This window comes from Aptenodytes patagonicus, chromosome 8 (assembly GCF_965638725.1).
Source record: "Aptenodytes patagonicus chromosome 8, bAptPat1.pri.cur, whole genome shotgun sequence".
NCBI lineage: Eukaryota > Metazoa > Chordata > Aves > Sphenisciformes > Spheniscidae > Aptenodytes > Aptenodytes patagonicus.
In genome coordinates this window covers 7,460,036-7,479,466 of record NC_134956.1, presented here as the reverse complement: position 1 = coordinate 7,479,466, position 19,431 = coordinate 7,460,036, and the positions used below count along the sequence as shown (strand labels likewise).

Below are 19,431 nucleotides of genomic sequence, written 5' to 3'. Positions count from 1 at the left end.
GATTTAATTCCAACCCTCGGCCGTTGGCAGCCGGATCCACTCCCCTCCAGCCGGGCTGCCCGTGCCACCAACACCTGGTCTTGCTGTCATCGAAGGAAAATGGCCTTAGTGCTCTGGTTCGGTTGGCACTTTTGCAAAGCAGCTGCACTGTGGATAGACACAGCTTCATTTGCCCATCTTAGTCGTCATTTTAATGTCTTTCAGATACTAAAGTATCTAAATCTCGGTCTGTATATTTTGCAGGCGTGAGACTTTAAACGGGCAGGCCAGCGTGGCCAGGCACAGTCGGACACAGCACGAACCCCCCCGTACCGTGCCGCAGACATGCTGGGCCCAGGAGGCGGCAGGTTTTCGGGGCTCATCGAAGTGGCACAGCCAAAGCTGCTAATTGTCAGGGTTTGAAAACGAACAGAGCCATCTGCGGCCTTTCTGCAAGGGCCTGTCTTCCGCACAAATAAAAATGAACAGCGCTGAATGAATCTGCTGCCAAGAAAATACCCTGTGTGCGATACTATCGCCCGAGCGTGGCACGCACAGCTGAACGTGCAGATGAATCTCGCCCGAATTCAGCCGGGCATGGGCGGGGGCCCCTCGCCTCCGGCGATCGGGCAGTGCCACCAAGCGCGGTGGCGGCCTCGGATCTCAGCGCCGCCGGCCTGCGCCGCACGGCCCGGGAGAGGCCATGTTGGTGGGGGGACCGTGTTGGTCGAGGACCGTGTTGTTGGGGGGAACCGTGTCGCTAAGGGACCGGGGTCCGCCACGTCGCTGGGGCCCGGGTGTGGCGGGGCCCTGTTGTTGCGGGTCCCTCCCCGCGCGCGGGGCCGGGGCGGGAGCGGAGGCCGCAGCCGCCGGGGCCGGCGCAGGGGTCGGCACAGACCGGCGGTGCGGGAAGGCGAGCGGGGAGGGGGGGAGGCTGCCAAGCGGAACCTCCCCGCTGGCGGCGCCTGTGGCGCACCGGAGCGGCGCGGGGTTCCGGTCCGACGGCCCCGTTTCCCAGCAGCCCCTGCGGTGCGCCCTTCTCTTCCGGCCCGGCGGCGGCGGTGGGTGTCGATCCGCGCAATCCGGCTCCATCCGCGCTCCGGGGGCGGCGGCGGGCGCTTCCCCGGGTCGAGTCCGAGCCCGAGCCGACCCCCGCCGGGCTGGGAGGGGGCGAGGCCGAGCCTGGGGCTGTCGCGGGCCGGGGGGGCGGGAGGCCGGGGGCTCCGGCTCCGGTTCGGGGTCGGTCCCGGTACCGCGGCCGGTCGTGGCGGGAGGGCCCCGAGAAGGCTTTGGGTGGGGGAGGCGGGCCTGCCTCGCCAGCCCTCCCCGACTGAGGGGTGTCTCTTTCTCCCGCAGGTGCAACCATGGCCAAGTCCAAGAACCACACCACGCACAACCAGTGTAAGGCGGGCTCGGCGTCCTGCGGCGCGGAGCCGGCGCGGGGCTCGGGCGGCTTGCGGCTCCGGGAGGAGGCGGGAAGGGGCGGTGTCGCTTGCGGCGGCCCGGGGCTGCACGCCGCAGAGAGGTTGTAACCGGCTGCTCTGACCTGCTCAGTTACGGCAGCCCGGTCTTCCATTTCTTGTTGCAGCGAGATGAGCTGAGGAGGGGAGGCGGTAGGGGTGGGCGGAGGTTGAACGGTGTGTTTAACGCAGAGAGGGCTCTGCGCGAGTCCGGGCTTGTTTGGGCTCAATAGAAAAATAACGGGTAACCACAGAAAAAGCACGTTTCATGTGTTTGAACTAAGCGCGTTACTGACTGGCATTCAGCCTGTGATGCTTTGCCATCCAAAGATGATCACGGTGATCAAATAGCTCTCGTTTGGGTTTTTTTTCATCGGCGCTGTAAGTTAGCGGAGTTCCCGGGTAGGTTCTGCTTGGTCTTGCACACTGAGCGATGGTGCCCTTTAAACACACGTGCTTGAAGTTCTTAGTGACTGAGGCCTTTTATTGCGCTAGTGGTGTTGCCATTGGTATGTTATTAGTTAATGAAGAGCCTGAAATCCTTGGATTAGAAACTCCCACGGCGCCGGGAGCGCGGCGTGCAGAGGGCTGAGAATAGAGATGCTTCCTTAATTTGCGTTTAGTTTGGATAGGAAGGGTTAAGAAAGTTTTCTATTCCACGTCATTTTGATAGGGTCAGCTGGACTTAAAGGAAAGCTAATGCAGCTATTTAATAATGCCAAAAAGGGTAATTTAAATTGTTTTCTGGTCTTCCACATAGCCCGTAAGTGGCACAGAAATGGCATCAAGAAACCCAGATCCCATAGATACGAATCTCTCAAAGGGGTGAGTACTTCTATTGATGTTCCCAGGCCATTGGGCTATTGAGGCTTAACCGTGAAAAAATCCAGTATTTGTGTTACTTTGACTGACACATTTTTTGCAGACAGGGGCTTGTGTTTCAGATGGTCGGAACCACTGTGGGTTACTGCTTCATCTTTTGCTTACCTTACATGCAGCTGTGATATTTCTAACCCACATGAAATCCACCCTTGTATGTCTATAAAACCGCTTTTCAGTTATTAGCGAATTTCGTCTCTGTCGTGCTCAGGTGGGTGTCACTAACTGCTGCTTCCAGTGAAACAAACAGGTGTCAGTTGGATAGCTCTTCTCCCTTCTGAGTCCTGCTGTCTCTCCTACTTCTCTGTATCCTTCAATATTATTTTACCATCTGTACTAATCCAGAGAATTTGACTCAGAAGATGAGAGGAATTGGCGTTTCTGGACAATACGTATGAAAATGGCAGCATTTTGCTTTTTCGGGGATTCGACAAGTGATATAACGGGATCTTTTTCCACACTTGAGAGTGAAAACAGGACATTTTGGCTTTGGGGAGAGCTGTGGTTCTGTTTGCCTTGTAGCTGTGACTATCGGCTTTTGGGATGTGACATAAACGCTTGTCTTCTGCATAGCTCGGTGAGGGTTCAGTCCCGCCCCCTCCTGCGGATAGTCCGGCAGTCTCTGAGTCTGTCTCCTTGCACCGAGTGTGCATGAGCTTAAGATGGCAAAATCCTGATACTCGTGTGCCAGTTAAAATGCTGCTTACAGTAAAACAGCAAAAGTTTCTCAGTGGGACAGTAGCTGATAGTTCTGAGAATTGGTCCGAGCCGTGACAGGATGCATTAGCCAGCCGTTAGCTGACAAAAACGGGGGAGCTACTCTTCTCTGTGCTGGTACTTTTTTCCTTTAATGTAAAAAGGAAAGGCCTGAGGAAGTGGCATTGGTCTTTACCCAAGGATTACATGTATATGCGCTCACCTGCCAGGGTTGGTTTGTGGTACTTCAGATCCAGAATGTATTGTGACATGGAAATGAAATTTCTTGTTTACAGCTTTACTCAATTTGTCCCTTCCGTATGTTTATTGCTGGGGTTTTCGGTTTGCTTGTTTGTTTATGGAAATTAAGGAAAATAGCTAGTTAAAGGATGGTTACAGATGGCTAAAATAATTTTGTTGATGTAATAAATCAGAAAAAAACCCTGAATTAATCACAGCCAGCATTTGGGAATAATTGGAACAATCTGGAAATACACATATATATATATATGTTTTTACATATGTCCCTTCTACAACATGGCTTATTTTTTCCTTATTTTTATAGGTTGATCCCAAGTTTCTGAGGAACATGAGATTTGCAAAGAAACACAACAAAAAGGGGCTGAAGAAGATGCAGGCCAACAATGCCAAGCAGGCTGCTCAGCAGAAAAAGGACTGACATGGTTTAAGACAAAAGAACCAGTTTTCCTATTGGCATGCGTGTTACAGCATTTTTGTAAAAATAAAATTGGATGTAACAAAGTCTTCACCTCCGGAATTTGAGGAGAGCCCTCCAAAAGTCTTGTCTGAGTTGTATTTTAGATGCTAGCTGTGCATCAAGCCTGCCTGTAGGGACCAGTGGGTGTTTTTGTTCCCTGGCAGATCAAGCCAGCCGGAGCTGTGGAGCGGTTTTGTGTTAACGCTGTCAGCCTCCGCACGCACGAATTAAAACAGCTGCTCCCTGCTCAGTGCTGTTCTGCTGTAATCGTTGGTACAGGTCGTGAGCATTCGGTAGTTCAAAGTCTGTTTTCAAGTTGTGAAATGGTTATTGAGAGAAGCTTTAAAATTTAAACAAGAAACAACATGTTTCTTTTTGTACAAATTGAAGCCAGCGTTGCCTGGACTCTTAGGTGACAGTATTCAATACACGTAAAATTATTTTTGATACTGGCATGCATGTTCAGAGTTCTCACGTACCACAATTTTTATGATAGTCCCTGGTGCTGTTAGAGCAAGATGAGATTTCCAAGGGCTGTTACATGTCTGCTGCTTTGCTGTCCAGGTTAAGGTAGTTACAGCTACGGAAATCCTGAAAAATGGGAGGGTACCGAGTGCTAGCCATGGTGTTAGAGATCATAGCAACTGGTGTTAGAAGTGCTGTGTGGTGTATTCCAAAATACTTGAAAGTATTGAAGTGTTAGCGGAGCTACCATGGGAATGTGTAAGGTTATAGGACTATATAAAATATCCATACTTTTCATAGTTACTGTATTATAGTGGAGGTCTTTCATGCCAGTAACAAAATACTACCTACCTGATGAAATGCGCTGACTGGTGAGACCAGGGGAGTAACATTGAAAAGCCTGAGAGGAGCAGTGAGAGGGCTTTGTTACTGCTGTCCTTCTGTAGATTAGGAGAGGGCTTCGCTCTCCAGGTCCCACCAGCCAGCAAAGCTGGTTCAACAGGTGCTTTTTTATTGCTGAAATGAGCCACCTGTTAAAATGCAACAAACTGCTCCTGAAATTGCAATTCCAATGCTTGTCCACCCGGTGGTGTAAATCCATGGATCGACACAAGGGCTGGAAGTCTGCAAGTATCTTCTGACTTTGCAGTAGAGCAGCAAAACACCCATTGGATTGAGGAAAAAAAAAAAATCAACTGAAATGTCCCATTAATGTAATTGATTAATTTTTTAAAATAGTTTAGCCAGTTACCAAAATGCAGTGTTATTTTGAAACAAGGTAAATATTTTGGATTCTTTATGGCTTCAATTCCAAACTCTTTTCCCAGTTCCCACTTTTTAGTTGGTTTTGACTGATGAAAAATACCACCCAGCCCTAACCAAGCAATATAAAGAGATTTACTAACTTAAAACTCAGGAGTCAAGGACTTCTAAAGTCTGAGGGGAGTCTGCAGCCCTCAGCTGTCCGATTCCTGCTGTGTGCATCTCTTGGACTGTTGTGAAGGTTGATGTCAGCCAAAAGAACTTCATTGCTGTGCAAGAGCAGTGTGCTGGTCAGGAGGGGTGCTGTGCTGGAGAGCGTGTCCAGTCACAGGCTTCATACCACCAGGTAGAATCTGCTAAATAGTCAAGACAGAAAGGTTGTCTGGTCCCTGCTGCCCTCGGGTACGCCAGAAGATCAACTGGCGAGAGGTTCCTCATGGTGTTAATCCTCCATGGAGTTTTTTTGGCAAGTGGTAGGTCATCCAGAGACAGATGCACACTGCTTAAAATCCCACTGGCCTCAGTGGAAACCGAGTGCCTGTGGGTATCGGAGGTCTCGAGCTGTGTGGTTGGCGCCTGCCCTGCTTGAGCGAGTTTGTCTACAAAGGCAAGATCGCGTAGCTGTGGTTCAGGTTAGCGTGCACATCTGGCAGCCTCGGCCACTGGGCCAGAGCTGCCCGGCAGCCCCCTGCAGCCCTTGCCAGGGCTGGCAGAGACACCTAGCATGGGGAGATGTCCCCTTAGGTGGCTCCTGGTGTTGGAGGCAGCAGAGTGGCTGGTCCAGCTGTGTAAGTGAAGGTCAGTCTGCTGCAGGTATGTGTTGTGACAAGAGGAGTGAAAGAAAAAGCCTCTGAACAGAGGACTTTGTGTTTGTCTTGCTGCACCTTCATCTGTCTGTCTGCAGATCTCCAACCTGTTCTAAGTTAGGCATTTTAAATCTCTAGCACTAAGGCTTTTCTATCTAAGAAGAGGGACTTCATTTCTAAACCCTCTTGGTGTCTTCCCCAGAGTGTGTGAGTTATGAGAGTAGCTCACCCACAGCATGCGGTTTGAGGGAAGAGAGAGCGACGCAAGGGTCGGGCTGAGAAAAGGATGTTGGCACATTAACGAGAAGCAGAGAGGAAGATTTGGGCTTCCTGTGGCTCCAGGCAGCTCCCCCAGGCCTGCCTTCAGAAGCAGCCTTTTCATCTCGCTGCCCTTCATGCTGCCCTTCAGTGGGACAGCTTCCCAAATAAGGGCTTGCTGACTTTCTGACCAAAATAGCGGCTGCGTGATAAAATGCAGCACGGAGGAATGTAACCTTAATCCAGGCATCATTGTGTAGCAAGAGACAGGAATTTTGTGAGCTTCCACAGCAGCTCGGTGTCAGGTTTGTTGTTGTCAGCTCCCTGCACACATGGTGGTCCCGCAGGACGCTGCCCGGACATCGGTTGATCACTTACTGCGTTTTCTAACTCCGTAACATCTCAGTCCACAACTTTCCTCCTTGTTGTAGAGGTTGCCCCAGCCCAGAAGGGAAAGCTGTGGCGGGGAGTCTGTGCTGACATGGCCTCGTGGTGGGTCTTCATTCTCTTTCACTTGCCTTGTGAAATCATTTAAGTTCTGTGTCTTGATTGCTGTTGGTCAAGTGAGGCTGAAGATCCTTTTTGGGAGGATTACGTATATAGAGCCCAGGAGACGGGCCACAGCTGCCAGTTCCACTTGAAACTATTCCCATTATGCAGAGCTCTGTCATCTTTGACATTTAAAAACTGCAAAACTCAAGATTAAGTCCTTGGTATCCTGCAGGAAGCCAATGAGCTTGACAGTGTCTCTCTGCTCAGCTACTGCTGTACATCAGGTTATACATTTTGTGCTTGCTGCTGCTGTACATCACACTTGCTGCAGATGATTTCTCCCCTTTGCAATTAAGAGGACTCAGTATCAAGTGCCAGTTTGGCTCCTTTTTTCCCTTTGATTAAAAAAAAAAAAAGGAGCAAAGGGCGTGTAACTGAATACTGAATCAGCTCATTTGGCAAAGGTGAGCAATTGCACTGAAAGCCAAGAGCACAGGACTGGGGAGGAGAAATCAAAGCACTGGGAAACGCTCTGATGGGGTAGAGTATTCACTGGGGGCGTTGATGTTCACAGTGAAAATGAAAAATAGGGCTGGATGCGTGTTGCTCTGTCCCCCTTTACCGCCTTTCAGTAGTGTGTTCAAGCAAAAAACAGCGAACAGAACAGGAGTTCTGCTTTGCCCAAGTTTCAAGGCTGTTGCAGGTGTTTGTACGCAACAGGGGCTCTGGCATGGTGAAATGTTGTTTATTTGGCATACCTTAGCTCACGTTATACTGCCGCTGCCTTGGTGGCAGATGCATGACTGCAGGTGAGCTGCAGAGGTTTTATTAGGGGGATGAGTACAAAATGTCCTCAGGTCTTCCTGCAGTCAGTTAGTTCACACAGCAAAGTTTTACAAGGGGCTGAAGAGAGGCCTCGAGTATGCTGGAAAAGCTGCAAACCAGGGCAGGAATTAAATCCACTGCCAGTGAAAGCAAGCAGAGCAACTGGCCTGAGAACTGTGGCTGCGTCCAGTGGCACGGGCTGCCGTCGCCTGCCAGCACAGCTCCTGTCTCAGCTGGGGAGTTAAGAGCACATAGATCTGGGGACTGGTTTAGAGAGTGGTAAATGGCTTTTTGCCTGATTAAAAAAATGAATGGATGTTTCAATGACTTTTTTTTTTCCCAAGCAGTGCTTGTGGATATGTGTCATGTTCCTTAAAGGCTTCTGGCACCAAAGCTTCACTACGCACGCAGGGAAAACTGCAAATTTGTTTGGAGTTGCATAGATAACGTGGACTCTTCTGGGTGGTTTTCATTCATCATTAGCACATCTCCAGGCACATCCCCTCTGTGGAGGCTTCAACCTGGCTGATCCTGTACTGGTTACTGGTTTTTCAGCCATCTAACCCACTTGCCAGCCTGTTGCATGGCGTTCCATTCCTAATGCAGTTGTTCCAGTGTTTTAGCCAACAGTGAAATCCACCCGCAGCGCCCCACCCCATGGCATTTGCCGTCTTACTTTTGGAGGACAGTCAGTGTGTTAAGACAAATTGGTCTTGCAGCAGTTTTTCTACTTCATGCAGAGCATGCTGACCTGCTGGCACCTCTGGTCTAAGGACTAAAAAAGCCCAAATAGTTCCCAGCATGTCAGCTCTTCTAGGGACAAGTTTCAGCTGCTACAAGACCTTGGTCCTCTCTCTCCAGCCACCACCTTCCCTGTTTTGCTCTCAGAAAAGAGTGGCTAGACAGCGAGGTCGTGGCTCACTGCTGCCTGTGCTGTTGAACCAAGGGAGGAGAGCCAAGACGCATGGCCGGGTGGCTCTTTGCAGCCATCCTTTTCCCTGTGGTCACAGCAGGAGTCCAAGCCTCCCCCAAGCCACCAAGTTGGCTGAAGGAGGGCATTAACCTTATTTCTTCTCCTGGTCACCCTTCAGTGAGCCAAGACCTATCAGTAAGGAGTGGTGAATATCTTGGAGATGTCCTTGTTCGGTGTTGGGATCTGGTCGGGACAGAGGAAGATAACAGAGCTGTTGGCGATGCCTGCTGAGATGTGATGTGAGAGTGTGGGTGTGGGTTGCCCGTGGGCTGGATGGCCGTGGCTGTGGGGAGAGCTGGTGTCACCTTGGCTCGTGGCTGAAGCCCAGGTATTTGCAACTCTGTGGAGGTTTCCAAGCCTGGGGTAAAACATCTCAGCTGTGTCCTCAGAAGCAGGTCTCAGTGGGAAATTACTTCTGCTGCTACACTGGGGAGGTGGAAAATGATTATTTTTGATCTCTAGGCTACAGAGTCATTGGAAACAGGAGATGGTGGCACTCAGGAGCATTTCCTGTCACAGGAATGTTGTCTGACCCAACACATTTCTGTGTCTGTTGGCTTCTTGTGCACCTGCAGTTCTGCTGAATCAGCAGGAGTTATGGCATCGAGGGCTTGGGACCCTCGGGGACACCCCTCTGAGTGGGTTTTCCAGATGTTTGCATTAGGGGTGTTCCCAAAATATCCTGGGTTTTAAGGAAAATCAGCTGCTCTAACTGACAGGGGTTCATTTCCTCGGTTTCTCTGATGTTACAAGCCCTGGTTGGGCAAAACGTTTGGTGCTTGTTGTCCAGAGAAAAGACACAGCCATGTCTTTCCAAACAACCAACAACCCCTCTCATGCCTGTTTTCACCTCAAGCCTGTTTGATTTGAATTACAATATTTGATTATTGCTACAAATAAGAGCATGTGTTGCATCAAATACAGCTGCTCAGGGTGTTATTTCCATGGGGGGGGGGGGCGGGGGGGGGCAAGCTGGTTTTGGGAGGAAAGGCAGAAGGACGGTGCAGCAGGCACAGGGGCACTTCCATGGGGGGGGGGCGGGGGGGGGAAAGCTGGTTTTGGGAGGAAAGGCAGAAGGACGGTGCAGCAGGCACAGGGGCACTGCCATGGCGGCATGCTCCCCCAGGGTTGAGAGCAGCATCGCTGGGGCTTCCACCGACGCGGTCTCACGCCTTGCCCTGCCAATGTTTATTTTGCTTGGGTAAATGTTTGATTTTAGCAACATGACCACAATGCGTGAGCTGTGCTGGGGCTGTAATTCGATGGGAGGAGGCAGCTATGTGCAGGGAGAGCTGCTAATGCCGCAGGAATGCCGCGCTTCCTTGGGACAAGAAAAGATGGCACCCAGGGCCCTGGGGGACAGCACAGCTCCTCGGCCCTGCTGTCACCCTGCGTCTGGAAGCCAAGACCCAAAGCAGGGTCATGCCTTGCTCAGGACCCCTGTGGCCCAAATGGACGTGATTTCTGAGGGAAAATCAGGTGTTTCAGTTATTGTGGCGAGGCTCCCACCCAGGGCTGCTGGAGGACCATGAAGTGTCGTGGGGCTGCTGCCATCTGCCTCCCACCAGGCTGGGTGAGATGGGAAGGAGGCACCCAGTCCGGCTTAAGAATGGCTTTTATTCGTGTTTCCAAAGAAAACTGACATCTTCTCTCTGCATGTGCTGCAGGGTGGCCATCAGGATGGCAGGGAGGAGGAAGGGGTGTCCCTTCAGGACAGCCGGGGCAAGAGCTGGGAGGAGAGGGACTGTCCCTCACCTGCAGATTTCAGTGATGGCATAAGTGGTTGTTAATTCACATTTCATCGCTAAAATGCTGCTGATGCTCCAGTTAAACCAGCAGGCACCAGTGCCGGCTCCTGAGCCTGCTCACCGTGGCAGGGGTGAGGAGATGCAACATGGCAGCTCCCCACCGAGCACCCATAGCCCCATCGGCCAGGCTTTGCCACTGGGCTAGCAGCAAAATACCTCCTTGGAGGCTTAAAGCTCCAGCTGTGATGCCAGACGCAGCTCGCAGGCGCTTGGTGCAGCCCTGAGGAGCAGCTCCGTTAGTCATGAATACATGACCGGGGTGAAGCTCTCGCTAAACCTCCAAGGAACGACCATCTGAGGCACTCGGTATTAACGCGTTTTATTTTCCCAGCGGCCACCCTTCTCAGCGCTCAGTCTTCATGCCGGTAGCCAGGGTACTTAGCTGAGGAGATGAGATGTGGAGCTGGAGGGGTTTAGGAGATTTGGGCTCTCATCTGGCCTCAGATTTATTCAACTCCCTTCATAAACTCGAGGAACTCTGCCAAGGGGAAGACATAGGAGACAAGGGGTGTGAGGTGGGACCGCAGTGCCCTCGCAGCTGCCAAGTGCGCTCTTGGCAGCTTTCTCCAGCCCCATCTCCTTTTCCATCCCCCCGGATGCGCAAGAGGCCAAGGGGGATGGCTACTGCTTCTCTGGCTGTGGCTAGGACTCCTTGTGACTCCCACTGGAAATGTCACCGGAGCCCAGCGTCACCCTTGGCTGCCACCAAAATGCTGGAGTTCAGCACCCAGGGAGGGACATGGCCACCAGCTCAGCTCGGAAATGGTCTGGGGGTCATTTCAGCAGCATCACGTTCAAAGATACAGCCCTTCAGAGCTAGTGCTTGTGTTTAGGGGGCAGGTCTCCAGTGAAAAGCAGGTTTACTTCAGTGCAGGCTGGCTTTCACAGCGTGGGGAGAGTTAAGGCAGCCCCAGGCCCTTGCTACCATTTCACAAGCATAAGAAACACCCCATCCCTGTGCAAACACCGGCTGTGATCAGGCGTATTGCCCAGCACTGCCTGCACGAGCTCTCACTCACCCCTGAGGGCAACCGAGACCGTGGGAGCTGCCCGGGGGACGCTCAAGGGCTCGCAACCAAACTGCACGCAAGAAAGACCCCTACCATCATAGTCAATCCTGCCGTCGTTGTTTTTATCCCCATCTTTCATCAGTTCTTCTATGTCGTCCTCAGTGATGGTCTCTCCCGTTGCCTGCAGCATGATCTTCAGCTCCTCAAGGTCGATGTAGCCATCGGCATTTCTGTGCAAGGATGGAAGATCTCAGAAGGGGACCAACATGCTGGGGAGGCAGAGCTGGGGCGGCTGCACCGCGGCTGCACCACTCCAACCACCGTGCTGCGGTTGCCGCCCTTACTTATCAAACATCCTGAAGAGATCTGAGAGCTCCTCTTCGGTTTTTCCTTTGCTGTCATCTTTCATACACCGGACCATCATAACGAGGAACTCATCAAAGTCTACAGTGCCGCTGCCTGCAGGCAGAATAAACACCATCAGATGGCACTACGGTGGGTGGACAGGCAACGCCAAGCGAGAGATCAAACTTCTCTTTAGTAACCAAGGAGCAAAACTCAGGAGAGCAGCCCTGCAGCAAGAGGCAGCTTTCAGGACACTGGCGTAAATGACTGAGGCCATGCACTGACTTCATCACCAAATTTTTACTTTTTGCAGTCATTTTGCCTTGGCAAAATGAACCGAAAGTCCTACTGGAAGCACCGATGAATGGAAATTCCTGCTATGGAGATACCTGTCCATCTCATCTAGGTATTAATAGTAAAAGCTCCAGAAGGTAGGTATTCATGCAGTGTGTTTTTACACCAGCAGTACAGTACTGTTGTTTTCACTGACACGGCTATTTTCCTTTTTTGCCTGATTTTTAACTGCTTTTTTATTTTCCAGTTACTTAGTATGGTATTTCTGCCCAACTCACACACAATGGATTTTGTTATGTGTGATCACCGGTACACTGATTTAATCAATATTTACAGCAATTATTTATGTGTGTGTGTGTACACTTGAGCAGTGACTGACTTTCCTGATGATAGAATCCTGTAATTGTGGCATTTCTGAAATGGCAGTTGCTACGTTCAGCCTGTATTTTGTTTAAATGGATCTGTGCAATTTCAGAGTAGCCCCCAAAATCAGTTCAAGCAGTCTGATCATTATAGGAATAATAATTTTTGTAGTTTCTCTTTGCCTGGAAGTTTTCTAAAGGAACCACGCTGAAGTTTGGTGGGTGTTTAGTGTCCTTCAAAATCACAGCGCTGTAGATTGCTCTCTGCAGGCTGTGGCTGTCCCCAGCGTGGATCCTGCCAGCGCTGCGCAGGCGCTGAGTGCTCCCGACCTGCACCATGCTCCCTATGCCTGCGGCATGGGGGTGGTGCTTGGGAGAGTGGAAGAAACCCAAATCTCTTACCATCCTCATCCACCTCGTCTATCATCTCCTGCAGCTCTTCAGGGGTGGGGTTCTGCCCCAGCATCCGCATCACCTTCCCCAGCTCCTTGGTGCTGATGCAGCCGTCCTCCGCCCCCAGCACGAAGATGTCGAAGGCAGCCTTGAACTCTGAGGAGGGAGGGGAGAGGAGATGTGAGGGTCTTGCCCCACGCCTCGACCCTGCAGGTGAGCAGCCCTGGGGCCGGGGGCTCGCCCCTGGCACAGCCTCCCCTGCCCATGCAACTCAGCACTGCCTGGGCACGGCATGGCAAGGACAACCGGGCACACGCACGGAAACCACCTCGCTTGAAATGCTGGTGGATCAAAATCCCTGGGTTATGCCCTGCTTTGGCCAGCTGCTAGAAGGGCCGCATTTTCTGGGGTGTAATTGCTGAGGCAGGCTGGGCTGCCAGCTGGGGACTTTGTCTTTAGGCTGCAGTGTCAGGTTAAAGATGCACCTACCATTTTTTTGCTCTTCTGTCAGCTGCTCAACCTGTAAGGAAAACACAGAGACCAAATCATTTTTCTTCCTTAGCATCACTGATGGTTAAAAGGTAATGTTATTTGTTCGACACCCTTTGCAAAGGTCAACCAAGCCTTACAACAGTCACCCTCATGGACTACGGGATAGACAACCAGTGGGGTTTTGACACCACAACTTTTTGTAGTCTGAGATTCTTCCCGTTAAACTATTCCCAACTCCTTTGAAGTGAGCATCATTTCTCTAAAGTGGCACTGTCTATCATAATTAGCATTTGCACAAGCAGGGAAGACCCACTGGGAAAAGCATTTGTCTCTGTCAACCATTTGGGGATAATTTCTTGTTGCTGGGAGGCTTCACAGCAGGACAGCCGTGCCGTTGAGGGCTGCTCATGAGTGGGCTGAGGCCAGGTCAGAGGTGAGGCATGCTGGCGAGGTCCCTGGGGAGGGAAAGGCGGACAAGACCATCCCCGGTAGTTGTTCTTCAGCCCTAGAGTCAGGAAATTCTCTGCACTATCCAGAACATTAAAAGCTGGTCTGCTTCCCTCCGAGTCAGTGTTTATTACAAAGGTTCCAGCCTCTGAAGGGAGCTGCTATTCCCTTTAGCCTGTTTTGGATATCTCCCCGAAGAAATGGCCCGTGGAGCCATTAGGCATTAGCCAAAATAGGCTGGCAGATTGTTCCCAAACCCTACCCTAATTCATTCCCTGCAGACCATCAGCGGGAGCTTATTAGTTAGCATGAATTAATGAAAATGATCAATGAGGAGAGCAAAGAGGAATCCATCAGCTCTGTGTCATGCCTCTTTAAGTGCATTTCGCTCTTTGGCTTCGTTCCTGCCTGCAGGTACCGCTTATCTAAAATTGCTGACCCCACTGCCGTGTCCAACTGCTCCTTCAGTAGCATCTATTAAAACGCTGACTTTTCCCTCCCAGGCTGGTCGACAGCCTCTCCGGAGTCAGCCAGACATGACCCCTGCCAGGACTACCTCTGGCCCATGCAGAGGGTGCCTGACCCCACTAATGTCTCCTTACTACCGCCTCCGTGCCCCGTGTGAGCAGCCCACAACACCCTTCCCCGCCATGTTTCGCTGGGGGCAGAACCCCACAACCCAGGGTTGTGTCACCCTGCCTTTGAGGGAAGGCTGATGCTTTTGCCCCAAAGAGTAGTGGTTTTGCAAAAGCCAGCTGGAAATACTTCCCGCTTGCAGCGAGAGGCAGGGAAAGTGCTTTTTCTTAGCGGGGCAGAGCCTGCGGGAAGCGGGCAGAGCGCCTTATCCCACTCCCCACGCGCCAGGAGGTGAAGTCTTTCAAGTCAGAAAGCGCTAAGGACGGCGGCAGGATTGCCGTGGCGGGAGGAAACCCAAGCCCGCTGTGGCCCTGGCGCCGCTGAAGGCAGGCAGGCAGGCAGGCAGGCAGGCAGGCAGGCAGCTGCCGGCCCTTCGCAGCTATTGTTTGAGCAGAGTGAGGGCAGCCGCAATGCTCCCTCGGCCGATGTCCACAGCCACCGTCCTGCCGCTTGGGTAACCTGACCCTCTTGGTGCACTCGCTATTTATAAGCCTGGGTGAGAGAGGTGCTGGAGATAAAGATGAGCTCCCCGATTGTTCCCAGGCTTTGGTATTTATCCTTGCAGCCCTTTATCTGGACACTTGTCCCTGGCACTGTTCTTAGTGCCGCTTAACAGAGCCTAAAAATGTCCCCAAAATAGCTTCGTGTTTGCACACCCTTATCTAGGCACGAGTGGGCGAGATGAAAATCCATCCAGGTTCTCTGGCTGCACACAGGGAATTTGGCATAAATATAATATTAGTATATGCCATCAGCATGCAGCAAATAAAAAAATATTCACTTTTGAAGCTTCCTTGAGTACGGAAGTGGTAGATGTGGAGCTATGCTGTATGTAAATTAAATATATTGTAACTATAGAGTGATGCTTTTATTACAGAGATGTCTCTTGAGCTGTTTATAGTGCCCTCTGGACACGGGTGCTGTTCACGGCTTTATTCCTTTTTTCCCTCCACATCATTGCAGGGACACGTTTCTCTGGCTGCGGTGTGGGAAGGCAAGCACTAAGCTCACAGCACTGCAGCAGCCGTGGTAACGCCAAATCTGCCGTGTTTTGCTTTTATCAGCTCTCTTCTTCATCCCACGTTTGCATTTGAAGTCAGACAGGGGAAGTTGAAGTTCTTGAATTTTTTTTTTCCAGGTAAATGTTTTCTTACAGTTAAAATCTTGGGGAACAGATCCACGAAAAACCTGTTTGTCTCAGCTGTGCCTGGCTTGGACTTGTTTTGCCTCTGTAAGGGTGCTGGCAGTTCATGCCCAGGACTCGAGCCCCACATTTACCAGCGTGCCCCCACCTTCCAACCAGCAGCAAAATCCCTATGGGAGTCCCTTGGGTCTTTTGCATGGCTCATTTCCCTGGTCAAGGGCTCTGTGTTTGGGGTAAGTTTTTGCTATCTGAGGTAGGAATTCTTGGGTTGTTCTCTATCGCAGCAGTTCCTTTTTCTCAGCTAAATTCCTCCATGGTCCAACCCTGCTAAAGCCCACAGGCTTCAGCTAGGGATGCCCTTCACCTGTGGATTTTTGCCCATTTCTGGAGCAGGGATTTGGAGAGAGGTTGGAGCTCGCGGGTAGGGAACCCTTTCTTTTCGGGGCTCTCCACCCGTGCTGCGAGCATGCTGCCCCAGCTGTCGGACAGACCCTTTTGGTTGTGGCGTCGCCGGCTTGCAAAGCACTTCAGCCTTTCTCCCTAACTGCGGGCATGAAGTCCCTAAACAATAAGGAGAGGACCTGTGCCTTGAGTCGCAGAGTACATATTTAATTAAAAAGCTTAATTAGAGAGGCCTGGTCTTTGATTTTACAGGTCACATTTTTCTCCCTTTTTGAGATGTTGGTTGGGGGACTTTGCGCTTTATTGTACAGCCTTTCCTGAGCCTTTTCACACTATTGGGATCGCTAGGGGGGTTCCGTTTCACGAGGTTCACGGCTGACCAAAGGACAGGAGAGGTGTGAGCATTTTGGTTTTTTCTTCAATTGCGTATCAAGCACTCTCTTTCTTCCCTACAAAAACCTTGGAATTAAAATAGGACTTGTATGATGTATTTTTTGTTCCCTTGGTTAAAATCAAACCTGATCAACTATATATTTAAAAAAAAAAAAAAAAGATCACCAAAAAGCTCTTATTTTAACTCCAGTTATGGAAGGGACACAGTAGCAATCCACAAAATCCAGACTCTATTTTCATCCTTATTACACTCACATATCACTGTCTGTCTACGTTACAAAATAATGCAGTGTCCTTATTACAGACCAAATAGTTTGGGTTTACACAGTGAGCACGGCGTGCAGCTGTGTAAGTTAAAATAGCCGTTAGGATGCTCTGCGTTCCCGGGGAGCATAGCTCACATTCTGGATTTCTGCAACACAGATATCAGGAGCGGCAAAGCAGAGGAGAGCGTTTGGAAATAACTTACAAAAGCTGAGGGTTTTTTTAACTCTACCAGAAAAATACTCAGCTAAGGAAGGGGGAAATGTAGCGATGGCAGACTTACAAAGCACCAGAAAGAAGAGGGTGAGGTTTAACCCATACAAATAATGTTCATTTCATGAGAAACGCTGCTCTGCTTTGTCTGGGCTAAAACCAGCAGCTACCTGTTACACTTTCAAGATTTTATTGAGATTTATAACTTCACCTACAGGCCATCTCTCTGTCTCACAGTGAGGATCCAGGGGAGTAACTGTACACAATTTAGCAGCCCAGTTGAGAGTTTCATGCTTGCAAAGAGGAGTGTGAAACCTTCAGAGCCATCAGCGGGAAAGGTCTGTGTCCTGGATGAAGATGTTGACTAAAAGATGCCACCCTATAATTATTTCTTATTTGCATTTCTCCATTGAATTAATTCTGTCACAGCTATGGGGAATCTACTATAAAATCCCCGAAAACCCTTTTAACACACCCCCCTCCCCCCCCCAACCACAGCCCCAAAGGAAGGCACTTACCGCTGCCTTATAAATGTCGTCCATGGCTGGAGAGAGTGAGCGAGGGACCGGGGAACGTCACGGTCACACTCTGCCGGCGCTGCCCCCGTGAGCCCTGCTGATATAGGGGGCTGCCCGCCCTGGGGGATGTGACCAGCCCACCGGCAGCCCTGCACGCCCGTCCCATCCCCGTCCCCACAGGAATGCCTCGCCCGCGTGCCTTGGGATGGGGACACTGCCGAGCCCGAGGCTGGCATGTCTGGGGCCAGCCCTGCTTCGGGGCAGCTGGAGGTTTCCTCGTGACTTTGATGTGGGACTGAGTGAGCCTTTTCAGCCGGGTTTTGGCAGGACCCTTGCTGATATATTGCGGTATTTGGCTGTCCTGACTGGACGTATGCCACTGTGTCGCCTCCACCTCCTGTGTGTTTCCCCCCGGAAGCTGCATTAGAAAGATTATACTGTGCCTAATTAAACTGGGTAATACGGGAAAGGCATGCCTCACGAAGTATCCTCGTCCGGCAGCAAATGTCCCCCGGGGGCAGTGGGAACAGGGGGTGTCGGGGCCTCCTTGTCCCTTCTGCCGGCTGTCCCCAAGCCCATGAGGGGACATGCAGCGGGGGTCGATGCCCTCAGAGGAGCCAATGCCACGTGCATGTGGGCACCAAGGCCGGGGGGGAATGTGCGGTCCTGACGCCGCGGCGGGGAGAAGCGTGGAGGCAGATGGAGCTTTGCCTCCGTTTTCTGCATTTAGCTGGGGCTGCACGATGGGGGGGTGGCTGTCAGCTGTGCTTGATTTCAGGGATAATTCCAAGTCCTTTTAGGAAACTCTGACTCACTTCACCCAACCAGCGAGCTGACCTGTGCCCACTGCAAATGGGGAAAATCCACTCTCCTGGATTTACCGTGGATTTACCCCACCACGGTGGAGAGCAAAACACGCCAAAAGTGTCTATCCATTGAAGTGATGACCAGCGTTTTCTCAGGGCAGGGAATAGCGTTTTAATCCACAGCAACAAAAGCAAAACCTCTCTTTTTGGTGATTCGGGACTCCCTCTTGTGTCCAAAGGATGGCTCTGGCATCTCAGGGTGATGAAGTCTTGCCTCCAGCTAGCTCATATGGTCATTAGTTAGCAAAACGGAAAATATTATGAATGCAGCTGTTAGGTCTCATCTCTTCTAAAAATCCCTTCTCCCTTTAATAGAAATCATGCTGCATGCAAAAAACCTGCTGTCCCTATGTAACGCCTAGCCAGCGTAGCGTTAGCCAGTGACCCGGGGTGGTGTCAGCATGAAGCGAGGGCTCGGGTGAGCGCAGAGCCGTGTCCCCACACTACATCCTCCCAGGTTTTGCAGTCCCAAAAGGTTAACTTGCTGCAGAGCCTGCTGTGAACTGCGGTCCTGCAGGCACCCGCTGGCCTTGATTTACCCAGGCTTCAGCTGGGCTCTGCCTCTTCTCAGCATGGAGTTGGCAGATGTATTAAAAAGGAAAACAGTTGCATTTAAGGAATTAATTTTTGAAGTATGTTAGTCTTCAGAATTGGAACATATTAATTTGTAGAATTAGAAGAAAAAGGCAGAAAAAGCTGCAAAGGGTAGTAGTTGTTTTGTTAAATAAAATTGGAGTCTGTCCTTAGGTGAGGGCACAGGCTAGGATGGGGGGCCTGCTTTCCCCCACCACCAAACCATCACCCAAACCCTCCTGGGCACCCCCATGGAGACCCCCCAGTGAAGTGCTGCCCCCAGGCAAACCCCAGCCCTGGGCTGCTTTTCCCTGCGGGATTCCCTGTAGAGCCGGTGGGGTGGCGGGCGCTGGCCCCGGGCACTGCCAGGCACTGCGGCAGCCGCGGCAGAGGGCGAGGTATCATGCCTGGCCCCGTCCCTCCGTCCTGGGAGGTGATGGGTCTGAGTCATCCCCCTGAAAACAGCTCCTGGGATGCGTCAGAATGTATCTAGGGCCAATGCACGGCGGGAGCGGGAGCTCTAACATTGCCTTCAAAGGGTTGCAGCTGTGCTCCTGGAGGAGCTGGGTGAAATCCAGGTCGGGATGTGGAAGAAGGGTCTCCGTCTGCTTAGAGAGGGGAAATCCGGGCCACTGCCACTGTGCACGCTGACATGGGAAAGCCGCGCTTCTGCAAATGCCTGACACGAACAGAGACTTGCAAAACACACTCATGCCTACAGGGGAAGAGTGAAATCCATCTGGCAGCGAGCGCTAATGTTCCTCCCGGGGAGGGAGGCACAGGTGAGGGGCGTCATGCCAACCTCTGCCTCCCTGCTTGCTGGTCAGAGCCAAAGCTTCCAGCATCCCCTGGCTCTCTGGAGCGGTTTGCTTCTGAAAGACTTGGGAACTGGAGTTTTCTAGAGAAACCCAGAGCCTCTGCTGTGCAAAGTGCAGGGGGAGGCTGCTGCAGCAGGTAT

At 51.4% G+C, this 19,431-nt stretch overlaps 2 protein-coding genes across 2 annotated transcripts; one reads left to right on the top strand and one right to left on the bottom strand.

Moving 5' to 3' along the window:
- Positions 1 to 965: 965 nt before the first annotated feature.
- On the top strand, positions 966 to 3,776 carry RPL29 (ribosomal protein L29). The gene is made up of 4 exons (XM_076346186.1): positions 966 to 1,040; positions 1,336 to 1,380; positions 2,200 to 2,264; positions 3,580 to 3,776. Exons 2-4 carry the CDS (start codon positions 1,344 to 1,346, stop codon positions 3,691 to 3,693), a joined length of 216 nt encoding a protein of 71 aa, XP_076202301.1. The 5' UTR covers positions 966 to 1,040; positions 1,336 to 1,343; the 3' UTR covers positions 3,694 to 3,776.
- Positions 3,777 to 10,424: 6,648 nt separating this feature from the next.
- On the bottom strand, positions 10,425 to 17,145 carry TNNC1 (troponin C1, slow skeletal and cardiac type). The gene is made up of 6 exons (XM_076346185.1): positions 17,035 to 17,145; positions 13,015 to 13,045; positions 12,535 to 12,681; positions 11,476 to 11,590; positions 11,225 to 11,361; positions 10,425 to 10,599 (listed from the first exon to the last, which is right to left on the bottom strand). Exons 1-6 carry the CDS (start codon positions 17,056 to 17,058, stop codon positions 10,568 to 10,570), a joined length of 486 nt encoding a protein of 161 aa, XP_076202300.1. The 5' UTR covers positions 17,059 to 17,145; the 3' UTR covers positions 10,425 to 10,567.
- Positions 17,146 to 19,431: the final 2,286 nt, after the last annotated feature.